The 22826-nt window shown below is 46.0% G+C and overlaps 2 protein-coding genes across 7 annotated transcripts in view; one reads left to right on the top strand and one right to left on the bottom strand.

Annotated features, from left to right (window-relative positions):
- DEPDC5 (DEP domain containing 5, GATOR1 subcomplex subunit) overlaps positions 1-10716 on the bottom strand; it is a 358748-nt gene extending 348032 nt beyond the window's left edge. For all 6 annotated transcript variants that reach the window (XM_063913059.1, XM_063913056.1, XM_063913058.1 and 3 more), the window contains exons 1-2: positions 10586-10716; positions 10365-10460 (exon numbers count right to left, since the gene is read on the bottom strand). In XM_063913059.1, coding sequence (XP_063769129.1) covers positions 10365-10422 — 58 coding nt within the window. In that variant the 5' untranslated portion in view covers positions 10423-10460; positions 10586-10716. The remainder of the gene's footprint in view (positions 1-10364; positions 10461-10585) is intronic.
- Positions 10689-22826, top strand: part of PRR14L (proline rich 14 like) — a 143715-nt gene continuing 131577 nt past the window's right edge. Inside the window, exons 1-4 of the mRNA XM_063935706.1 lie at positions 10689-10795; positions 12164-12567; positions 16022-16106; positions 16853-21131. Coding sequence (XP_063791776.1) covers positions 12199-12567; positions 16022-16106; positions 16853-21131 — 4733 coding nt within the window. The 5' untranslated portion in view covers positions 10689-10795; positions 12164-12198. The remainder of the gene's footprint in view (positions 10796-12163; positions 12568-16021; positions 16107-16852; positions 21132-22826) is intronic.

Here is a 22826-nt window from a genome sequence, read left to right on the forward strand (position 1 = left end):
ACGTTGGCAGAGCAGACTTTAGGAACCGGCGAGGGGGAGACTTCTCGAATTCCAACCTGTAACCCTGAGATACTACCTGCAGGATCCAGGGGTCCACCTGTGAGTGAGCCCACTGTGCGCTGAAATTCTTGAGTCGACCCCCCACCGCCCCTGAGTCCGCTTGTAAAGCCCCAACGTCATGCTGAGGGCTTTGCAGAAGCCGGGGAGGGCTTCTGCTCCTGGGAGGGAGCTGCTTGGTGCACTCTCTTACCCTTTCCTTTGCCTCGGGGCAGATATGACTGTCCTTTTGCCCGCTTGTTCTTATAGGAACGAAAGGACTGCGGCTGAAAAGACGGTGTCTTTTTCTGTTGGGAGGGGACCTGAGGTAAAAAGGTGGATTTCCCGGCTGTTGCCGTGGCCACCAAATCCGATAGACCGACCCCAAATAATTCCTCCCCTTTATACGGCAATACTTCCATATGCCGTTTGGAATCCGCATCACCTGACCACTGTCGCATCCATAAACTTCTTCTGGCAGATATGGACATCGCACTTACTCTCGATGCCAGAGTGCAAATATCCCTCCGAGCATCTCGCATATAAAGAAAAGCATCCTTTAATTGCTCTATAGTCAATAAAATACTGTCCCTATCCAGGGTATCAATATTTTCAGTCAGGGAATCCGACCAAACCACCCCAGCACTGCACATCCATGCTGAGGCGATGGCTGGTCGCAGTATAACACCAGTATGAGTGTATATACTTTTCAGGGTAGTTTCCAGCCTCCTATCAGCTGGATCCTTGAGGGCGGCCGTTTCAGGAGACGGTAACGCCACTTGTTTTGATAAGCGTGTGAGTGCCTTATCCACCCTAGGGGGTGTTTCCCAGCGCGCCCTAACCTCTGGCGGGAAAGGATATAATGCCAATAACTTCTTTGAAATTAGCAGTTTTCTATCGGGGTTAACCCACGCTTCATCACACACTTCATTCAATTCCTCTGATTCAGGAAAAACTACAGGTAGTTTTTTCAGACCCCACATAATACCCCTTTTTGTGGTACTTGCAGTATCAGAGATATGCAAAGCCTCCTTCATTGCCGTGATCATATAACGTGTGGCCCTACTGGAAAATACGTTTGTTTCTTCACCGTCGACACTAGATTCGGTGTCCGTGTCTGGGTCTGTGTCGACCGACTGAGGTAAAGGGCGTTTTACAGCCCCTGACGGTGTCTGAGACGCCTGGACAGGTACTAACTGGTTTGCCGGCCGTCTCATGTCGTCAACTGATTTTTGTAACGTGCTGACATTATCACGTAATTCCATAAACAAAGCCATCCATTCCGGTGTCGACTCCCTAGGGGGTGACGTCACCATTACCGGCAATTGCTCCGCCTCCACACCAACATCGTCCTCATACATGTCGACACACACGTACCGACACACAGCAGACACACAGGGAATGCTCTTATCGAAGACAGGACCCCACTAGCCCTTTGGGGAGACAGAGGGAGAGTTTGCCAGCACACACCCAAGCGCTATAAATATATAGGAACAACCCTACAGAAGTGTTGTTTCCTTTATAGCAGCTTAATATATCAATATCGCCCAAAAAGTGCCCCCCCTCTCTGTTTTTTTACCCTGTTTCTGTAGTGCAGTGCAGGGGAGAGTCCTGGGAGCCTTCCTCGCAGCGGAGCTGTGCAGGAAAATGGCGCTGTGTGCTGAGGAGATAGGCCCCGCCCCCTATTTCTCTGACGTCCTAGTGGATGCTGGGACTCCGTAAGGACCATGGGGAATAGCGGCTCCGCAGGAGACAGGGCACAAGAATAAAAGCTTTAGGATCAGGTGGTGTGCACTGGCTCCTCCCCCTATGACCCTCCTCCAAGCCTCAGTTAGATTTTTGTGCCCGAACGAGAAGGGTGCAGGCTAGGTGGCTCTCCTGAGCTGCTTAGAATAAAAGTTTAATTTAGGTTTTTTATTTTCAGTGAGTCCTGCTGGCAACAGGCTCACTGCATCGTGGGACTAAGGGGAGAAGAAGCGAACTCACCTGCGTGCAGAGTGGATTGGGCTTCTTAGGCTACTGGACATTAGCTCCAGAGGGACGATCACAGGTACAGCCTGGATGGGTCACCGGAGCCGCGCCGCCGTCCCCCTTACAGAGCCAGAAGAGACGAAGAGGTCCGGTGAAATCGGCGGCAGAAGACAATCCTGTCTTCAGACTAAGGTAGCGCACAGCACCGCAGCTGTGCGCCATTGCTCTCAGCACACTTCACACTCCGGTCACTGAGGGTGCAGGGCGCTTGGGGGGGAGCGCCCTGAGACGCAATATAAATGATAATACCTTAGGTGGCAAAAGAATACATCACATATAGCTCCTGGGCTATATGGATGTATTTTAACCCCTGCCATTTTTACACAAAAAAGCGGGAGATAAGGACGTCGTGAAGGGGCGGAGCCTATCTCCTCAGCACACAAGCGCCATTTTCCCTCACAGTTCCGCTGGAAGGACGGCTCCCTGACTCTCCCCTGCAGTCCTGCTTCAGAATCAGGGTAAAAAAGAGAAGGGGGGGCACTATTGGCAGCAAATGACAATATAAACAGCAGCTATAAGGGAATAACACTTATATAAGGTTATCCCTGTATATATATATAGCGCTGGGTGTGTGCTGGCAGACTCTCCCTCTGTCTCTCCAAAGGGCTCGTGGGGTCCTGTCCTCTATCAGAGCATTCCCGGTGTGTGTGCTGTGTGTCGGTACGTGTGTGTCGACATGTATGAGGAGGAAAATGATGTGGAGGCGGAGCAATTGCCTGCGTTAGTGATGTCACCCCCTAGGGAGTCGACACCTGACTGGATGATCGTGTTCAAACAATTAAGTGATAATGTCAACACTTTGCAAAAAACTGTTGACGACATGAGACAGCCGGCAAATCAATTAGTGCCTGTCCAGGCGTCTCAGACACCGTCAGGGGCCCTAAAACGCCCGTTACCTCAGTGGGTCGACACAGACCCAGACACAGATACGGAGTCTAGTGTCGACGGTGATGAGTCGAACGTAATGTCCAGTAGGGCCACACGTTACATGATCACGGCAATGAAGGAAGCATTGCACATTTCTGACACTACAAATACCACTAAGAAGGGTATTATGTGGGGGGTGAAAAAACTACCAATAGTTTTTCCTGAGTCAGATGAATTGAATGAGGTATGTGATAAAGCGTGGGTTTCTCCCGACAAAAAACTGCTAATTTCTAATAAATTATTGGCACTATATCCTTTCCCATCAGAGGTTAGGACACGTTGGGAAACACCCCCTAGGGTAGATAAGGCGCTCACACGTTTATCTAAACAAGTAGCGTTACCGTCTCCTGATACGGCCACCCTCAAAGAACCAGCTGATAGAAGGCTGGAAAATATCCTAAAAAGTATATACACACATACTGGTGTTATACTGCGACCAGCAATCGCTTCAGCCTGGATGTGCAGTGCTGGAGTCGCGTGGTCGGATTCCCTGACTGAAAATATTGATACCCTGGATAGGGACAATATATTGTTAACTATAGAGCATTTGAAGGATGCATTACTATATATGCGTGATGCACAGAGGGATATTTGCACCCTGGCATCAAGAGTAAGTGCTATGTCCATCTCTGCCAGAAGAACGTTATGGACGCGTCAGTGGTCAGGGGATGCGGATTCCAAACGACATATGGAAGTATTGCCGTATAAAGGGGAGGAGTTATTTGGGGCTGGTCTTTCGGACCTGGTGGCCACGGCAACGGCTGGAAAGTCCACCTTCTTACCCCAGGTCACTTCACATCAACAGAAAAAGACACCGTCTTTTCAAACTCAGTCCTTTCGTTCCCATAAATACAAGCGAGCAAAAGGCCATTCCTTTCTGCCCCGGGGCAGAGGAAGGGGAAAAAGACTGCACCATGCAGCCGCTTCCCAGGATCAGAAGCCTTCCCCTGCTTCTGCCAAGTCTTCAGCATGACGCTGGGGCTTTACAAGCAGACTCAGACTTGGTGGGGGCCCGTCTCAAGAATTTCAACGCGCAGTGGGCTCACTCGCAAGTGGATCCCTGGATTCTACAGGTAGTATCGCAGGGGTACAAACTGGAATTCGAGGCGTTTCCCCCTCGCCGGTTCCTGAAGTCTGCTCTGCCAAAGTCTCCCTCCGACAGGGAGGCAGTTCTGGAAGCCATTCACAAGCTGTATTCCCAGCAGGTGATAATCAAGGTACCCCTCCTACAACAAGGAAAGGGGTATTATTCCACGCTGTTTGTGGTACCGAAGCCGGACGGCTCGGTGAGACCAATTTTAAATCTGAAATCCTTGAACACTTACATAAAAAGGTTCAAATGCAAGATGGAATCACTCAGAGCGGTGATAGCGAACCTGGAAGAAGGGGACTATATGGTGTCTCTGGACATCAAAGATGCTTATCTCCACGTCCCAATCTACCCTTCTCACCAAGGGTATCTCAGGTTTGTAGTACAAGACTGTCATTATCAGTTTCAGACGCTGCCGTTTGGGTTGTCCACGGCACCTCGGGTCTTTACCAAGCTAATGGCCGAAATGATGATTCTTCTTCGAAGAAAAGGCGTATTAATTATCCCTTACTTGGACGATCTCCTGATAAGGGCAAGGTCCAGGGAACAGTTAGAAGTCGGAGTAGCACTATCTCAGATAGTGTTACGTCAGCACGGGTGGATCCTAAATATTCCAAAATCGCATTCCTAGGAATGATTCTGGACACAGTCCAGAAGAAGGTTTTTCTCCCGGAGGAGAAGGCCAAGGAGTTATCCGAGCTAGTCAGGAACCTCCTAAAACCAGCCCAGGTGTCAGTGCATCAGTGCACGAGGGTCCTGGGAAAAATGGTGGCTTCTTACGAAGCAATTCCATTCGGAAGATTTCATGCAAGAACGTTTCAGTGGGATCTACTGGACAAATGGTCCGGTTCGCATCTTCAGATGCAGCAGCGGATAACCCTGTCACCAAAGACAAGGGTGTCTCTCCTGTGGTGGTTGCAGAGTGCTCATCTTCTAGAGGGCCGCAGATTCGGCATTCAGGATTGGATCCTGGTGACCACGGATGCAAGCCTGAGAGGCTGGGGAGCAGTCACACAGGGAAAAAACTTCCAGGGCTTGTGGTCAAGCATGGAAACATCTCTTCATATAAACATTCTGGAACTACGGGCCATTTACAATGCCCTAAGTCAAGCGAAACCCCTGCTTCAGGGTCAGGCGGTATTGATCCAATCGGACAACATCACGTCAGTCGCCCACGTAAACAGACAGGGCGGCACGAGAAGCAGGAGGGCAATGGCAGAGGCTGCAAGGATTCTTCGCTGGGCGGAAAATCATGTGATAGCTCTGTCAGCAGTGTTCATTCCGGGAGTGGACAACTGGGAAGCAGACTTCCTCAGCAGACACGACCTTCACCCGGGAGAGTGGGGACTTCACCCAGAAGTCTTCCACCTGATTGTAAACCGTTGGGAAAAACCAAAGGTGGACATGATGGCGTCACGTCTAAACAAAAAATTAGACAGATATTGCGCCAGGTCAAGGGACCCTCAGGCAATAGCGGTGGACGCTCTGGTGACACCGTGGGTGTACCAGTCAGTGTATGTGTTCCCTCCTCTGCCTCTCATACCAAAAGTACTGAGAATCATAAGAAGGAGAGGAGTAAGAACGATACTCGTGGTTCCGGATTGGCCAAGAAGGACTTGGTACCCGGAACTTCAGGAGATGCTCACGGAAGACCCGTGGCCTCTACCTCTAAGAAAGGACCTGCTCCAGCAGGGGCCTTGTCTGTTCCAAGACTTACCGCGGTTGCGTTTGACGGCATGGCGGTTGAACGCCGGATCCTGAAGGAAAAAGGCATTCCAGATGAAGTCATCCCTACCCTGGTCAAAGCCAGGAAGGATGTAACCGCAAAACATTATCACCGCATTTGGCGAAAATATGTTGCGTGGTGTGAGGCCAAGAAGGCCCCTACAGAGGAATTTCAACTGGGTCGTTTCCTCCATTTCCTGCAAACAGGACTGTCTATGGGCCTAAAATTAGGGTCCATTAAGGTTCAAATTTCGGCCCTGTCGATTTTCTTCCAGAAAGAACTGGCTTCAGTACCTGAAGTTCAGACATTTGTAAAAGGGGTACTGCATATACAACCTCCTTTTGTGCCTCCAGTGGCACCTTGGGATCTCAATGTTGTTTTGAGGTTCCTTAAGTCACATTGGTTTGAACCACTCACCACTGTGGACTTAAAATATCTCACATGGAAGGTGACGATGCTGTTAGCCCTGGCTTCAGCCAGGCGTGTGTCAGAATTGGCGGCTTTATCATATAAAAGCCCTTACTTAATTTTTCATTCTGACAGGGCAGAATTGAGGACTCGTCCTCAATTTCTCCCTAAGGTGGTTTCTGCTTTTCACATGAACCAACCTATTGTGATGCCTGCGGCTACTAGGGACTTGGAGGATTCCAAGTTACTTGACGTTGTCAGGGCCCTGAAAATATATGTTTCCAGGACGGCTGGAGTCAGAAAGTCTGACTCGCTGTTTATCCTGTATGCACCCAACAAGCTGGGTGCTCCTGCTTCTAAGCAGACTATTGCTCGTTGGATTTGTAGTACAATTCAGCTTGCACATTCTGTGGCAGGCATGCCACAGCCAAAATCTGTAAAAGCCCATTCCACAAGGAAAGTGGGCTCGTCTTGGGCGGCTGCCCGAGGGGTCTCGGCTTTACAACTTTGCCGAGCAGCTACTTGGTCAGGGGCAAACACGTTTGCTAAATTCTACAAATTTGATACCCTGGCTGAGGAGGACCTGGAGTTCTCTCATTCGGTGCTGCAGAGTCATCCGCACTCTCCCGCCCGTTTGGGAGCTTTGGTATAATCCCCATGGTCCTTACGGAGTCCCAGCATCCACTAGGACGTCAGAGAAAATAAGATTTTACTTACCGATAAATCTATTTCTCGTAGTCCGTAGTGGATGCTGGGCGCCCATCCCAAGTGCGGATTGTCTGCAATACTTGTACATAGTTATTGTTAACTAAATCGGGTTATTGTTGTTGTGAGCCATCTTTTCAGAGGCTCCTTCGTTGTTATCATACTGTTAACTGGGTTCAGATCACGAGTTGTACGGTGTGATTGGTGTGGCTGGTATGAGTCTTACCCGGGATTCAATATCCTTCCTTATTATGTACGCTCGTCCGGGCACAGTATCCTAACTGAGGCTTGGAGGAGGGTCATAGGGGGAGGAGCCAGTGCACACCACCTGATCCTAAAGCTTTTATTCTTGTGCCCTGTCTCCTGCGGAGCCGCTATTCCCCATGGTCCTTACGGAGTCCCAGTATCCAGTACGGACTACGAGAAATAGATTTATCGGTACGTAAAATCTTATTTTCGGCGGGCTCTTCTCCCGGTGTTTGTGAGACCTGGCAGGGGTTAAATACATCCATATAGCCCCAGGGGCTATATGTTATGTATTTTTAGCCAGAACAAGGTATTATCATTGCTGCCCAGGGCGCCCCCCCCCCAGCGCCCTGCACCCTCAGTGACCGCTGGTGTGAAGTGTGCTGACAACAATGGCGCACAGCTGCAGTGCTGTGCGCTACCTCATGAAGACTGAAAAGTCTTCTGCCGCCGGTTTCTGGACCTCTTCACTTTTCGGCATCTGCAAGGGGGTCGGCGGCGCGGCTCCGGGACCGGACTCCATGGCTGGGCCTGTGTTCGATCCCTCTGGAGCTAATGGTGTCCAGTAGCCTAAGAAGCCAATCCATCCTGCACGCAGGTGAGTTCACTTCTTCTCCCCTAAGTCCCTCGTTGCAGTGAGCCTGTAGCCAGCAGGACTCACTGAAAATAAAAAACCTAATAACTTTTTCTAAGCAGCTCTTTAGGAGAGCCACCTAGATTGCACCCTGCTCGGACGGGCACAAAAACCTAACTGAGGCTTGGAGGAGGGTCATAGGGGGAGGAGCCAGTGCACACCACCTAGTCCTAAAGCTTTTATTTTTGTGCCCTGTCTCCTGCGGAGCCGCTAATCCCCATGGTCCTGACGGAGTCCCAGCATCCACTAGGACGTCAGAGAAATGAATTTACTCCATTTTGGAATAAGGCTTTAACATAACAAAATTTGGAAAAAGTGAAGCGCTGTAAATACTTTCCGGATGCACTGTATATATTTATATATAGCCTGTAGCAAAGTTGCACCCTGACAGCCCTCAGGGTTACTAGCATAGTGACGCTCCTCCTGACAGTGCACTGACAGCCCCCTGAGGTTAATGTTATAACTAGAATGTCAGTCCGAGATCAGGGAGAGGGTGATCTCACCTGTCGGGCAGACGCCCACACATCCACGCTGGGCTCCCCAGCAGGTGTAATGCCAAGTGCGTTGCTGGGGGCGGGTGGGGGAGGAGGGCGATGACACCCACCCTCCGTGCCTAGTCACCAGTAATCCCCCCTGCGTCTACCCAGTCCCGGAAGCTGTGAAAACTGCTGTGCAAGGAAGGAGTCTTCCCCATGCGGAAGATGTCACGGGCGAGGCTAGCATGGAGTACACTGGGCTGCTTGGAGATCACACACTGCTCACTGTAACTGTGCTCCCAGCACTTTTCCAGCAGCTCATAGCCTGAGCGCCGACAGCAGCATCAACAGTGGCATCCACAGTCCTAGTCAGTCTGCCCACTGCTTCCACACTAATGCACATCCACAACTGCCCAATCTCCTCTGAGCCACCCTCAATCCTCTTGTCTCAGCTACGCCTTCTCCCAATCAGAACGTAAGCATTATCTTCTTTATGTTCCCGCTAGGATGCGGGCAGGGCAAGCGATGATGTGCAGGCATGGGTTCTCCAAAAAGGTGGCATGACAGGCTGGGGAGGAGGACAAGGCCCTGTCATCATCTCTCTTGGAGGGGTGCACAGCACTTATGGACATGCCAGGCTCCCCACTGGCCTTCCCCTCACTGTGGTTAGATGCCATTCACATGTGAACGGCATGTATTTATCGGGCAGTGATCGGCAATTGCAACTTTTCCACCCCACCAGAACACTATGGCCAGCAGGTGAGGAAGACACAGGGCAGGCCATTTTAGCACGGCGCCGCTAAAAGGGCAGGGCACATTTTGCTATGTTTAAGTAGGGCAGGGTGCGGTGCCCTGCTAAAACAGCCTAGCATAAACACTGCTATCTCATAGCTTCAGAGCCCTTGCAACCTTATGTTTTCATGTTAGCAATTATTTTACGTATATTTTAGATCCCAGTTTTATAGATGTCATGTTTACCCCTATGCCTGATGTAGATCACTGTAACTCTGTACAAATCAAGGATAATATGCAGTAACCTCTCATCCACTTGCTTTCATTATGTAACTTGCACTAGACTGATGAAAGGTGCATAGGGATGGACATTGGGAATCCAGCATCAAATGATTGTCAGGCTACCGACATCAGATCTAACAATGCAATGTCTATCATAGATGGTTATACTGTGTGCATTCGAAAGAGCATTTAGGGGTAAATGTATGAAGCAGTGATAAGAGTGTAAGAGTGAGCCAGTGGAGAACTGTGCCATGTCAACCAATCAGTTGCTACGTAAAACGTTATAGAATGCACTTCATAAATGTTACTTCAGAGCCGACTGGATGCCATTGCACATTTCTCCACTTTTATCACTGCTTCATATCAACCCCGTTGTGCCTTGAGCACGTAAGTTGAGCTGTAGACTCCACTACCGGGAGTCTGCAACTGCATTTGAAGGGTGGCAACCATCAAATATAATTCCATGGGAAAAGTAACTCCATCGAATCAGGAACATCGATGGTTGCTAACCACTGGCTTCCAATGTCCAATCTTAAAGCCGACCTCTTATAGGTTGCTGTAACTTTGTATTGAAAACACAGATTATTCGTTGTTATAGAGGAACTTTTATCATGGTAGAGTCTATATCCCCTCTGCCGAAAGGACCCAGATGTGACATTAGGTGACGGCAGGAGTTTTTATGCCTTACGGCATATTTATTTTTTCTCCAAGATAAATTTGTTGTAGATTATTTTCTTGTATTTAGGCTCCACTGTACCATGGTGAGCTAGCTTCGCTCACTCCGCATCGACCCCGGTATCTTGCTTCACTCGCCACAAGTTACTATTTACAATAGATAGTGACGTTGTGCATTATAGGAAAGGTCCTCTCAGCAATGGGGATCTAGGCGCTACCCTTTTACCACCCAGATTATTCCTGGTCACGCACTGACACTGACAGCTCGCTGTCACCCTTAGGAACAAAGATCTCAGCCCCCATCCCAGATGCATCTGCTCGCAGCAGTTGGCTGCTGTATATAGCCTCCAGTGTGACCAGCAAGTAATGTACAGTAAATGGTTTTTCTGCTCTCACCGCTGCCCCCAAAGCCCTTCTTGTGGATGACCAGCTTGTACACTCTGTTGGTTCTCATGGTGGCTGCACCTGGTCCTGGGCACACAGGGGCCCGGCCTGCGGAGACAGGGAAAGGGCAGACATGACACTGGTGGCAGTACAGGAATATACAGTGGGATGGAGATGATGGGTCGTGTGTGAGGGCCGGGGCTGTAACTGGGGTAAACGTGCTACTCAGTCACCTGTTGCTCTCTCCCGCTATCCGGGGCCGGAGTCAGAGGTTTACCCTGCACTGAGAAAACACCGGAGGCGGTAGCGGCAGGGGGAGCACATTAAACCTGACACACGTGACGCGTCACCGGAAGTGACGCGCCAGGCAGGCAGGAAGTGACCACAAAGCACCGCCGCCGTTCGGGAGGAGACTGTGATGGAGAAATGGAGCGTCCCAGAAAGTGAGGGACAGACAGGGGAGAGCGAGAGGCAGGATGGGAGGAGTGAGAGCCGGGTACTATAGAGCGCCGCATAGACGCCGGGGGGAAGAAAGCTGAGCGCGGAGCCAGGCAGCCGCGGGGAGGGACAGGCTGCCGCTGGCCGGGAGGGGATTAACGCTGCGAGGACGGCTGCTTAAGTTTTCTAGCCTGGAAGTTACAGAGCCCCTAGTCCTGAGCTGCTGGCGCAGCCCCCAGCGCTCACCCCGCTACCGTGCACTGCTGCTGCCCCGCATGTTCTGCGGTGATGAGCCGCCTCACAGGCTGCTCTCACCCCGGACCAATTTTATCAATCATTGGCGAGTGATACATTGCACGGTGATAAGGCACCAAACAAACAGCTCCTAACTGTCATTTAGTCAGCAGCTGGTTGGCTGGTACCTTATCACTGTGCAATTTATCACTCTCCAAGGCTTGATAAACATGAGCCCCGTTGTGTTACACTGTAGAGATGCATGGCACGTTTCCCTGGATACTAAGTTCAACATAAAAATAACTTTGCACTAGGGGTGATCACTGGGCTAGAAAAAAAGGCATTTGTTTCCCCCAGCACCCTGAATGATAACCGTAACCAGATATAAATTCCACATAATAATAGAATTCAGAGATCTTCGTTACACATATTTGCGCTAATGTGTGAGTAAGCCCCAAAGCCGCATCAAGGCGTCTCTGTATATTTGGGGTCCCTATCGCTATATCTAGGTGCAGGGTGTGGCACCCCAAAACACCAGCATAAGCCAGAAAGCCCAGCGTAGCATACCTGTGAAAAAACTAGTGCTAATAAATTAGTATTTAGGAAGCCGAAGCTGCGTGATCACTGGGCTGACTGCCCTAGCACCAGTGGGGTGCCATAATTCTCACACACATACACGCATATATATATGGTTTGGTGGGGAGGAGTTTTGAATATAAAAATAATTAGAATAATACAAAGAAATATCTTCTCTTGTATTATTATAATCATTTTATAGTCAAAACTCTGGAGTGTGAGAGGTGAGGTTCTGCCTACTCTGACCGCATGTCACTGCCTAACACAGCAAGGGATGGGCGTTCCTCAGGCCCATAGACCAAATGGACAAGGGTGGCCAGTCATTAGGCTGACAACCCTAGAGTGCCAGGGTTAAGGACCGATGGTTGATTTCTACATGCAGCTCATGCTTAGCCAAGGGGATTTGGCTTCTGTGAAGGAATTACTCATGAAAGCCCCAATGGTCCCCTCTATTCACAGATAATCATAAAAGCAGTATGATAGGGATGGTATCAAGTTTAGATGCACAGTTCTATGTGAACTCTTCCTTTTTTAATACTTTCCTTTTGGTTATTTTTCCTTAGTACTTGCAGACTGACACTCTACCTCACCTGCCATAATGATGGAACTTGATGATCTGCAGCTGCCCCGGCTTTATCCCTTTCACTCTTCCCTAAACTGTGCAGTCAGACACAAGTGGCCTGTACTGCATATGCACCTCATTGATGAGCTAGAAATTGGTCCAGAACCATTTTCAAAACTGAGCAGTCCGGAACAGGTAGCTCATGAGCAAGAGAGACTCCTACCACAAACCATGAAAGTCAAAGCTACTGAGCTCATTCAGTCATCAGAACTTGTCGACTGTACTGGGAACCAAGACTCTAGAAAACGATTTGTTTCAAATTCTGATGTAATGTTGGATGCTTTGGAGAGAGTGGGCCCAATGGAAATCCCTAATTCTTCTCCGAGATTGCTACTCCAGGAGTCTGTAAGTAATGATTACGCATTTTGGACCTAATTCAGGCACCGTTTGCCTGCACTGTCACTTATTGCGGCTGCAATGTGATTGACGTCGTTGCGGGGGTGTGGTGGGCGAAATGGGGGTATTCTGGGACTGCTTTCAGCGTGGCTTTGTGATGTTACACTCAGCCGTTCCGATTAAAAATAAAAGCGCCAGATCACCTGAAGCACAGCCGAGCTACACTGCCAGGGTTTAACCTTGGTTCCGATGCGATTGGGACTAAGGTTGACCCCTCGGAGGCGTGGTCTCACACCTGCTGGGCGACCCTTAACATGTGAGGAGATTGATGCAGATCTGGCTGCGTATGCAGCGATTTGTGTCCATCTCTGAATAAGACCTTTTCTGCATCTAATACCTCTTTCACACCGCACAAATAACCCGGTATCGACCCAGCATATTGGCTGATTGACACGGGTCAGCGTGCGGTGTGAAAGCGCCATAGCTGAAATCCCGGGTCGTCTGACCCGGCAATTCAACCCGGGAATAAAGCAGTGTTATTCCCGGGTTGAATACCGGGTCAATGGCAGCGTAAACGGGCTCCCGGGTCGATGGGACCCATTCACTACAGCAGGGAGAGGCAGTACGGAGATGATCTCATCTCTCAGTGCCGCTGCCGGCTCCGCCCCCGCTGCTCTGGCATATTGCCGGGTCGGGGAAGTCAGCAGCAGCGTCCAATGCCGGATCCCACCCGGGAAGGACCCATTTCCAATTCCCGGGTGGAATCCGGCATTGGCGGTGTGAAAAAGGTATGATATGTTTTTAAATTGTTTGAGTAGCTCCCCCATCCCCATAAGGTTTTATCACTTTAATGGATTGTGGGCCCAATTCAGCATGAATAGGTGAAGTGCAGAAACCGCTATTTGATGATTTCCGCACTACCACTGCGATGTGATCCGAAACATGGTTCCCCAGCAACTACCTTCACAGCTAAGCTGCATAGCCAGGGGGCAACCTTTAAGATGCGAGCGCATCGCTGAATAGTTGAGTTGTGGTTTTGCAAAACTACAACTCATGCTGAATTAGGCCCTGTGTCACCAGATCTACCCTCTCCCTATCTCTTGTCCTATGCTTAACAATCTACAGAGCGAGTACAGTACATTTGTAATTGCTAAATCAATATGGGTGCAGATGCTTTCTTGTAAACTGTTATGGAGCTCTGTGCCTTACTTTTTTCAAGTTATGTTGGTTTTCACACTTAGACAAACAAGTGAACAGCAAAACCATACAAACAAGCAAAGTAACCATAAAGAGGAGTTAAGGCCCAAACACATGGTGAGATTCGGGCTATGCCTGATTCTCACGACATGCGACAGGAGCTAGGTCGGCATCGCAAGCACATAATGACTGTGCTTGCGATACTGACTATATGCGATTTTGGCTAAGTGTCAGTTTTGACTATCTTTTCTACGATATAGTCAAAATTGACTTGCCTGCACAGTCTATCTATGCTTGCGATGCTGATCACGCATCGAATCGGGATCGCAAGATGACTTTCACCTTGCGATCTGCACTAACTGTTCTTACGATTTTGACTATATAGTCAAAATAGTAAGAAAATATCTCCCCGTGTGTACACACCATATGATTGGTTATACAGCAGTGCATTTTCCATATTAAAAGGAATGGCCTACCCAGACCTTCAGAAATACAGAGAAGTCATAAATAAGAAACTTGTGTGGCAGGAAAATATTGTCCCACATGTAAAACCAAAGTGGTACAGGAGCCACAATTACAGTGTGTGCAGGGCAAGGCATCCTGCAGTTTCCACTATATACAAGTGAGGTGCTATCATCATCTTGGCATAAAATAAAATGAGACTTGCACAGACAATCCCAAATCTTATATTTATGGACCATATTTCAACTGTTGTATCGTCTCTAACATTCAGCCATATCGTTGGCAAATTCCTTGCATTTGTGGAAATGGGGGGGTATTCCGCTGCAGGTTCTTGTAGTTATAACTTTTGTCAGAGTGAATAGACAGAACACGTACAGTATCTGCAAACAATTTTGATGTTTTCCTCAAGTGACAGATCAACTTTTGATCTGAAGGGCAGAAATGGGTGCAGTTTTTTTTCGTGATATAATGAAAAACTTCCACCCAAAACTCGTGTGTTCCATCCCTTTATTTTTTCTTTAATTCTTTTTAGAATTCAAGTTGTTGCTATATGTTTTTTACAAGCAGCTTGAAGTTGATTTTTTGTTTTGTTTTTGTACTTGAAATTTTTTGGGTTATGTATGCAAATTAGCATCTATGTCCAGTGCTCCTACCTAGTCATCAACAGCAAATACATCTAAGTACATTGTTTGTAGTGCATGTTTAGTAAACTTATTTGACCCAACCAATTAAGTTTAACTCAGGTTGTTTAGGGGGGCATTTATCAAAGTGTGGGGAGATATAAAGCACAAACCAGGCAGCTTCTAACTCTCATTTACAGGCTGTGGTTGAAAAATTACAATAATACCCCTTTCACACAACATCCCGGGAAATTGCAGAGTCTATCAAGCTGGCAATTTCCCGGGTATTAACCTGACCCTGGTAAAGAGCAGAATCATGGACCCGGGACTCCTTTCAAACATACCAAAAACCCGTGTTAATGCATGTTCATGTGCAAAGACCCAGGTTTTAGACATGCGACCCAGGTTTTTTACCTCAGCAAAATCATGTTTGTTTTTTCCTGCTGCACCCTTTTCACACTACATCTGAGACCAGGAAAATTCCCAGGTCGTCCCCCTTCAGACACAAGCCCGGTCTGTCCTGGCATTCTGCAAGCCAGGGTTGGCAGGCTGCTTTTATATGTGTGTGTGTGTATATATATATATATCTATATCTATATATATCTATATCTATATCTATATATATATATATATATATATATATATTACACAGACACACAAATGTCACACTCATACACACATGAAATTGCACCCCTTCTCTAGCCACCAGACCTCACAACAACGTAGCTAGAGTGGGTCGACTGCTTCTACGCACTACAACATGGGCTTTAGCAGGATGCTCTGCCCGCTCCAGGCAGCCCCACCCCCTCCAGACAGCCCCAAACGACCTATCAGAGGCTTCTAGGTGCGACCTGGGAGTAAAATCCTGGGTCACACCATTCAGACTTAAGAACTGGGAAAAATTCAGTATGGGAACGTGTTCCCGGATTGGTGCCTTTCCAACATAAAGCGAAGCCTGGGTAGTTTGGCAGCTCCCAGGCAAAAACTCAGGATTCTCATTATGTCTGAAAGGGGCTTTAGGAGCTGATTGCTGTATTTCTTTTAATTTTCTGTCTCCATGCTTTGATAAATATGTTTCATATGTTTGCCTGCTCCATCTCCTCAGGTTTTGTACACTTGTGACATTTACCTTGTGTGTAATAATGTCTACAATGTTAATAGCAATATTGTACCTTTGGTTTCAGACTGAAACTTCAGCCCTGCAGATGACCGCAGACCTCCTTGAAATGACTATCCATCCAGACTTTCCTACCCGGCTGCGTATAGAAGGTACAGCAAAACTTTTATTTCACATACTTAAACCGATTATCCTGTGTAATGCAAATGTACAGTATGTATTCTCCAAGACGAGTTTTCTTTAATATTTTACACACTATTGGTATAGATGCAAATGGAAATAAAAGTACTACCCCTCCCCTTTGCATCTTAATAACCTACTCTTACGGGCGCTCCTCCAACATTTGCTTTATCATATAACCATTAGGTCATTATCTCTAGCTACTGTTGGATAGTAACCTAACCCTTCTCCACCACCATTTGCCTTCCTGTGCTCTGGATCAGTTCACCTTCCCTGTGGGAAAATAGTAGTGGTTTAGTAGACCTTTTCAATATATTATGCTATAGCCACATAGGTATCAGGGATGCCAGCCATTATTTGGTAGAAATCTTCAGCATTTTGCCTGGGCATATCAAAGCGAGTTTTGAAATTGGGCAGGTAATGGGGAATACTTAAATGACATGTTACACAAACAGAAAGATGCTTAACTACAGACAGAAATAATAACATGCTTTCTTTAACGATTTCTCTGCCTAAGACGTCTGTTTTTGTGGCTAGATAGCATTAATTTCTACCAAGAGCTTACAGAGTAGCTACGCTTGTAATGTTTGCAAGGAGCAGGTGTTGCTTGTAAGAGCAGGGTAGGAGGGTCTGGTGTATACCTTGGGGAGAAGGAGACTGAAGTAGTGATTACTTGTAGGTTTTTGTTTTTTTATGCCTTCTCTTTTGTGTTTTGCAGATGAGCAGACTGTGATAGATTCTTTGCCCAAGCTGACTGATAAAGCTGCAGGTATGGAAGCCATGGGCAGTGGGGAAGTTTTACATTCAGAGCAGAGTCAAAAATTGAGTAATCTGCAACCTGCAACTAACAGAAATGAGTCTCCAGATTTAGGAAAACCTGAGTCTATTGGGGAGATTTCAGAAATGTGCAGTGTAATGGTGGCTGTAAAGCCCCAGACCTCATCTGACTGGACTCCTGAAGGACGTGTTTATGGAGAAAGTTCTGCTTTTATGCCCATGAGCCGTCTGTGTCGAGCCTACAAGACAGATGAGGGAAAATCCTTAATGTGCCTTGAGGATACACACTTTCCATTTCTTTGTTCATCTCATGCTTTGACAAAGACAAACTCTGAACATCTTGATTCTGCAGAAGGCTCCGTAAAGGATGAAGAAATGTTTGTTTGCAAAGAGTCTGAGTTTCCTTCAACTAATGAAGTTAATGAATCGCATTTCCTTTCAACAAGACTAGATACGAGTACAGCTGTTGATGGTCCACATTCACTTAAGGAGAACGTCTTGCAACATTCTGTGCCAAGGGAAAGGTGCTTGAGTATAGTTCCTGCCCATCAAGAAATGAAGATTGCCTCATCTGACAAAAAACAAGAAAAGCACCATTCAGACACACACATTTCCATAAGACACTTTGTACAGAATGTGGAAGATATTAATTCATCAGATAGCTTAGAGACTGATTCTGTGTCATGTATTAAACCTTTGCTTGAAACAGAGAGTAAAGCAACAGAGAACTCAGAAGAGGCACTATCATGGAAACCAAACCTTCCACCATGTCCTGAACATTTGTTAGGTGCCAAATCACTTGACACACAAAAATGTTCTTTATCTTTTTGTGCAAATGAATGTAACGTTCCCCTCAATAGAGACTCTGACGATTGTCATAAAAGCCTCATTTGTCCCAACAAATTGGAGGACAGTTTAGACAAGTGTCCACTTACTGACTTCAGTTTAACAGCTCCTCTCATAAGGATATGTTCTGAGCCTCCACGCAGAGAAACTACAAGCAACTTTTTTTCCATAAATTGCAAAGAAATATCTACTGTTGGCTGTGTGAATTCTGATTCTATAGGTCAGGAGCAGGACTCTACAATGGGAGAACAGTCTGTCATGATGGCTGTCCCTTCTCTTGAAATTGAGGACATTTATAAAAACGCTGGCATTGCAGATGAAACCTCCAAATCTTTTCGTACGACTTCGCTGGAAACATATGACTCCGTCGCACAGAATAATAAGAATGAAACTAGGACATTTGTTACCTGCTCTTCTACACAGACACAGGGACCACCTGATATGACACCTGCAGTCGAAGATTACATAATCACACCTCCCAAGATTGGAGACCCTCAGTCTTTGAGTAGAGAAAAGGACTCAAATAAGATATCAAAAATGAAAAAGTATGATTCATGCACTGATAATCCTAATGACCCCAATAAACAAGACCAGTCTGTGGTTTCCAGTCTCATCCAGCCAAATGCTTCAGTAGCACTTAAAGAAATAAACTTGAAATCTGGTTACTTGAAAGTGCCTTGTCAGACGGTACACAGCTATCCTCTTGAAGTTGTACCTCAGCGTGCACTTGTACCATATGTCAATATTTTCAGTTTTCTAGCAAAGACAGAAGTACCTGCTATAATGTCCTCTGACCTTGAAAATATGAGTATCAGCAAAGTGGAATCCCAGGAACCGATGTTTGATACAGAAACCTTAACAAGTAAGATGAAAGAAAGCATAATGGATGAAGCTCGGACAGATCTGGAAACAGAAAGTGTTCAAGTCTCTGATGATAACCCCAAAGAAATAGAGTACCTGTACACAGGCTGTGATGGTAAGGATAGGTTATTTGAATGCAGTGCAAAATGTGAACAACATAAGCAAGTAATACACACTTCCAGTCAGCTGGACAAAATAATGGGACCTCTTATTGAATGCGCTGAGGCAAAATGTAATGACCTGCCAGGTCCTTTTCCTAATTGCTCTGCTAATAGTCACAGTAAGGAAGTGTCTGATGTGGAAACATCTGGTGTAGTGTCCATTCTTAACCAGTCAAAATGCATTTGTTCTTTTAATTTGGGTACATTATCTGACAGTTTTGTGCCTCTAGAGGTGAGTAACCCATTTCTACTCTCTTCGACAGCAGTAGTCCGCAGTGTAAATGACTCCAAATATAGTAAACAGACAACTGAGTGCTCTTTGCAGAAAGAGGAAGATATGGCCCATACTTCGTCCAGCAGCCACAGTGCGCAAAGTACTGCCTTATCGGTGTATGCATCGTCCTCTTCCTTGCCCGTGTCTGCTGTGGTACAGACTGAGAACACAAATAGGGAGGAAAAAGTTAGTAAGAACTTTACGGCCATGTTAAAGTATGTTGTTGATCATTCGTATTCTTCAGTGCCAGTACTGGATGAGAAAAGCAAACAATTTCCACTCATAGAAAGTAAGGTATTTAGTTCAAGACCTGACATCTCTAATGAAAAACCAGAATCTTCAAATACTATGGAGTCCTCTTCACCACCAAATACAAGTTCAACAAAAAGTATGCAGGCAATTGTTCCAAATGATATCCAACCTGTGTTTACATTACTCATGGAGGATTCTATGAAATTTGAGAAAAAGTCCACCCCTGTAAAAGCACCTGGTGTAATTAGACGTAAAAGGATTCTTGTCAAGACACAGAAAAATGTATATACTTCGGAAATGAAAATGCATGACAGGTCACTGTCAATACATGATCACCAGTATCTTGGCGTGGTAACCAATGAGAGTCCAATACAATCTGCATGTTATATGAAAGTGGTCACTGGTGGAACTGGAAGCATTGAAAAATCTAAGACGAGACCTGCACCACAAAGCCTTACTTGCTCCCAATCACAGATGGCGAAAAGACCAAAGATTTGCAATGAAAACTGTGTCCAGCCTGCCAGTTCAAACTTGCTCAGTGACCTCAACTGTTTTTCTCATAATACACAGAATTACTTTCCTCCTCCACCAAGACAATCCTGTAAGAGACGACCTCCAAGCACCCTCAGAAACAGCTCTCAGGTCACCATGGGCATCCCTGTGAAAAAACAGCCAAGCAGACAATGTAAGAGCCTTTCAGTCCAAGGTAGCATGATAACAAGTAAAAAGACTGTAAAGAATTTTGACCATTTTGAAGCACACACCTCACCTACTATCAGTCTTGACTACAGACCCTTGCCATCTAAACATCTAGTTTCTAATCTGACTACAAAGCCTCATTATCCTAAAGTGACCGAGAGAAGTATGGTTACTAGGTTCAAGAAGCCTATGGTTTTGCAAAAATATACCCAGGATCAAATGTTGCTGCACCAATTATCTACAATTGCCAATAAACTAATGGCCCCAAGCAGGAATTCTTGTAAGTTAAAGCCTTCCCCTAGCAATTTGAAAGTTGCTCCTCTTGGAGTTGTGCAGCTACAGGCCAGGAAGTTGCTAAATGTTTTTTCCTGTGTTAACATGAAAATAAGTTCCCAGTCAGGACAAATGTGGTCAGAAAATGTGTGCCTTAAATCTAGTCGAGACCATCTTCTTTCCCAGTCTATGGATCTTTATCCTGCATCTCTCCCAAAGGTTTGCTTTAGTAATGCATCTGACCCCTTATGCCCATATGATACTTCAACATTCCCAGTTTCTTTTCACTTAAATGTAGATCCTAGTTACTTGGCAGACTTGATAAAGTTCAATCCCCCAGACTATATGTTCAAAAGCCCACTACCTACCACTCAGTCATCCCAACTATCTGAATGGACACTATCCCTTTTTCTCTCCTCACACATGCCTGCTGCCTTTGAGAATGTTCATCTCCTCACCCAGTGGAACCCACACTTCAGGTCTTTAAAATCATCAAGTTCAGATTCCAGCTGTAGAAGTAAATCTGCAAGAACTTCTGGATGCTCCATGCTTGGCCTTCACACAGTACTTGCGCTTTCATCTCCTGGATGTTATAGATTATGGACTAGGAAAAGGAATTTGGGAAGTAGAATACCCACAATACAAAAACTTTCTGTGACGCAATTTGCACATGGACTGATAGGCTTACCAGCACAATTTTCACAGAAAAAAGAAGTATTCTCTTCTCTTCCCTTCTCTATGGGCCGCATTTTATCAACTTGGAGTCGCCATGGGTCGTCTGCTTTATCTGCTGTTTGTACCACACCCCATCCACACTGCAATTTATGGCTGCCTAGCCAGAGCTTCGACACCAGGTAACCACCACTTCTGCACATGTGTATACCATTTTTTGCGTATATTTTCTAGTATTGAAAGATATTAGCCTATTGCAAGTGAACAGGGGTGAGTATAGCGAGATTATACAATTTTGTCTAATTGTTTTCGATGTATTTAATAAACTTTCAGGCCTTGCACAATTTCTAAACAAAAATTTAAGTTTAAAGTAAAAATCTGATTTGTGCCTTCCATGATATCTAAGCAAATCCTTAGCTTCCAAATTGACTAGGCTAGGACCAGGTTGAGTATCCCATATCCAAATATTCTGAAATACGGAATATTCCGAAATACAGATTTTTTTTTTTTTTTTTAGTGATACTGAGATAGTGAAACCTTTGTTTTCTGATGGCTCAATGTACGCAAACTTTGTTGAATACACAAAGTTATTAAAAATATTGTATTAAATGACCTTCAGGCTGTGTGTATAAGGTGTATATGAAACATAAATGAATTGTGTGGATGTACACACACTTTGTTTAATGCACAAAGTTATAAAAAATATTGGCTAAAATTACCTTCAGTCTGTGTGTGTAAGGTGTATATGAAACATAAATGCATTATGTGCTTAGACTTGGGTCCCCTTGCCATGATATCTCATTATGGTATGCAATTATTCCAAAATACGTAAAATCCGATATCCAAAATACTTCTGGTCCCAAGCATTTTGGATAAGGGATACTCAACCTGTATCTCATATTGTTCTTTAATGCAGTCAGTGAATGTAGAAAGTAGCTTACTTACATGTAAGAGCATTTACCCAATTTTTTCTAATTTCTCTATTAGAATTCTACAATATTGAGAATGCAATGATATGGTTAATGGAAGGTTTATAATATTGTATGTCACTGGTGGAATCTGTGCGCGAGGGTGGGATACGTCTGCTACTGGTACTTCTGACCTGCTCAGATGTAAACGTAATACAGTGAATTCCTGCCCTGCTCAGATGTAACCGTAATACAGTTAATTCCTGCCCTGCTCAGATGTAACTGTAATACAGTGAATTCCTGCTCTGCTCAGATGTAACCGTAATACAGTGAATTCCTGCCCTGCTCAGATGTAACCGTAATACAGTGAATTCCTGCCCTGCTCAGATGTAACCGTAATACAGTGAATTCCTGCCCTGCTCAAATGTAACTGTAATACAGTGAATTCCTGTCCTGCTCAGATGTAACTGTAATACAGTGAATTCCTGCCCTGCTCAGATGTAACTGTAATACAGTGAATTCCTGCCCTGCTCAGATGTAACCGTAATACAGAGAATTCCTGCCCTGCTCAGATGTAACAGTAATACAGTGAATTCCTGCCCTGCTCAAATGTAACTGTAATACAGTGAATTCCTGCCCTGCTCAGATGTAACCGTAATACAGAGAATTCCTGCCCTGCTCAGATGTAACCGTAATACAGTGAATTCCTGCCCTGCTCAGATGTAACCGTAATACAGAGAATTCCTGCCCTGCTCAGATGTAACCGTAATACAGTGAATTCCTGCCCTGCTCAGATGTAACAGTAATACAGCGAATTCCTGCCCTGCTCAGATGTAACTGTAATACAGTGAATTCTTTTTTTACATGATCATTTGGTGTAGAAAAGCAGAGGGGTATACATTCTTTGTCGGAGTCCGGTATGTAATACCGACGGTCAGGAGACAGACGCCGGAATCCTGACAGCTGAAA

This window comes from Pseudophryne corroboree, chromosome 1 (assembly GCF_028390025.1).
Source record: "Pseudophryne corroboree isolate aPseCor3 chromosome 1, aPseCor3.hap2, whole genome shotgun sequence".
NCBI classification, from domain to species: Eukaryota; Metazoa; Chordata; class Amphibia; order Anura; family Myobatrachidae; genus Pseudophryne; species Pseudophryne corroboree.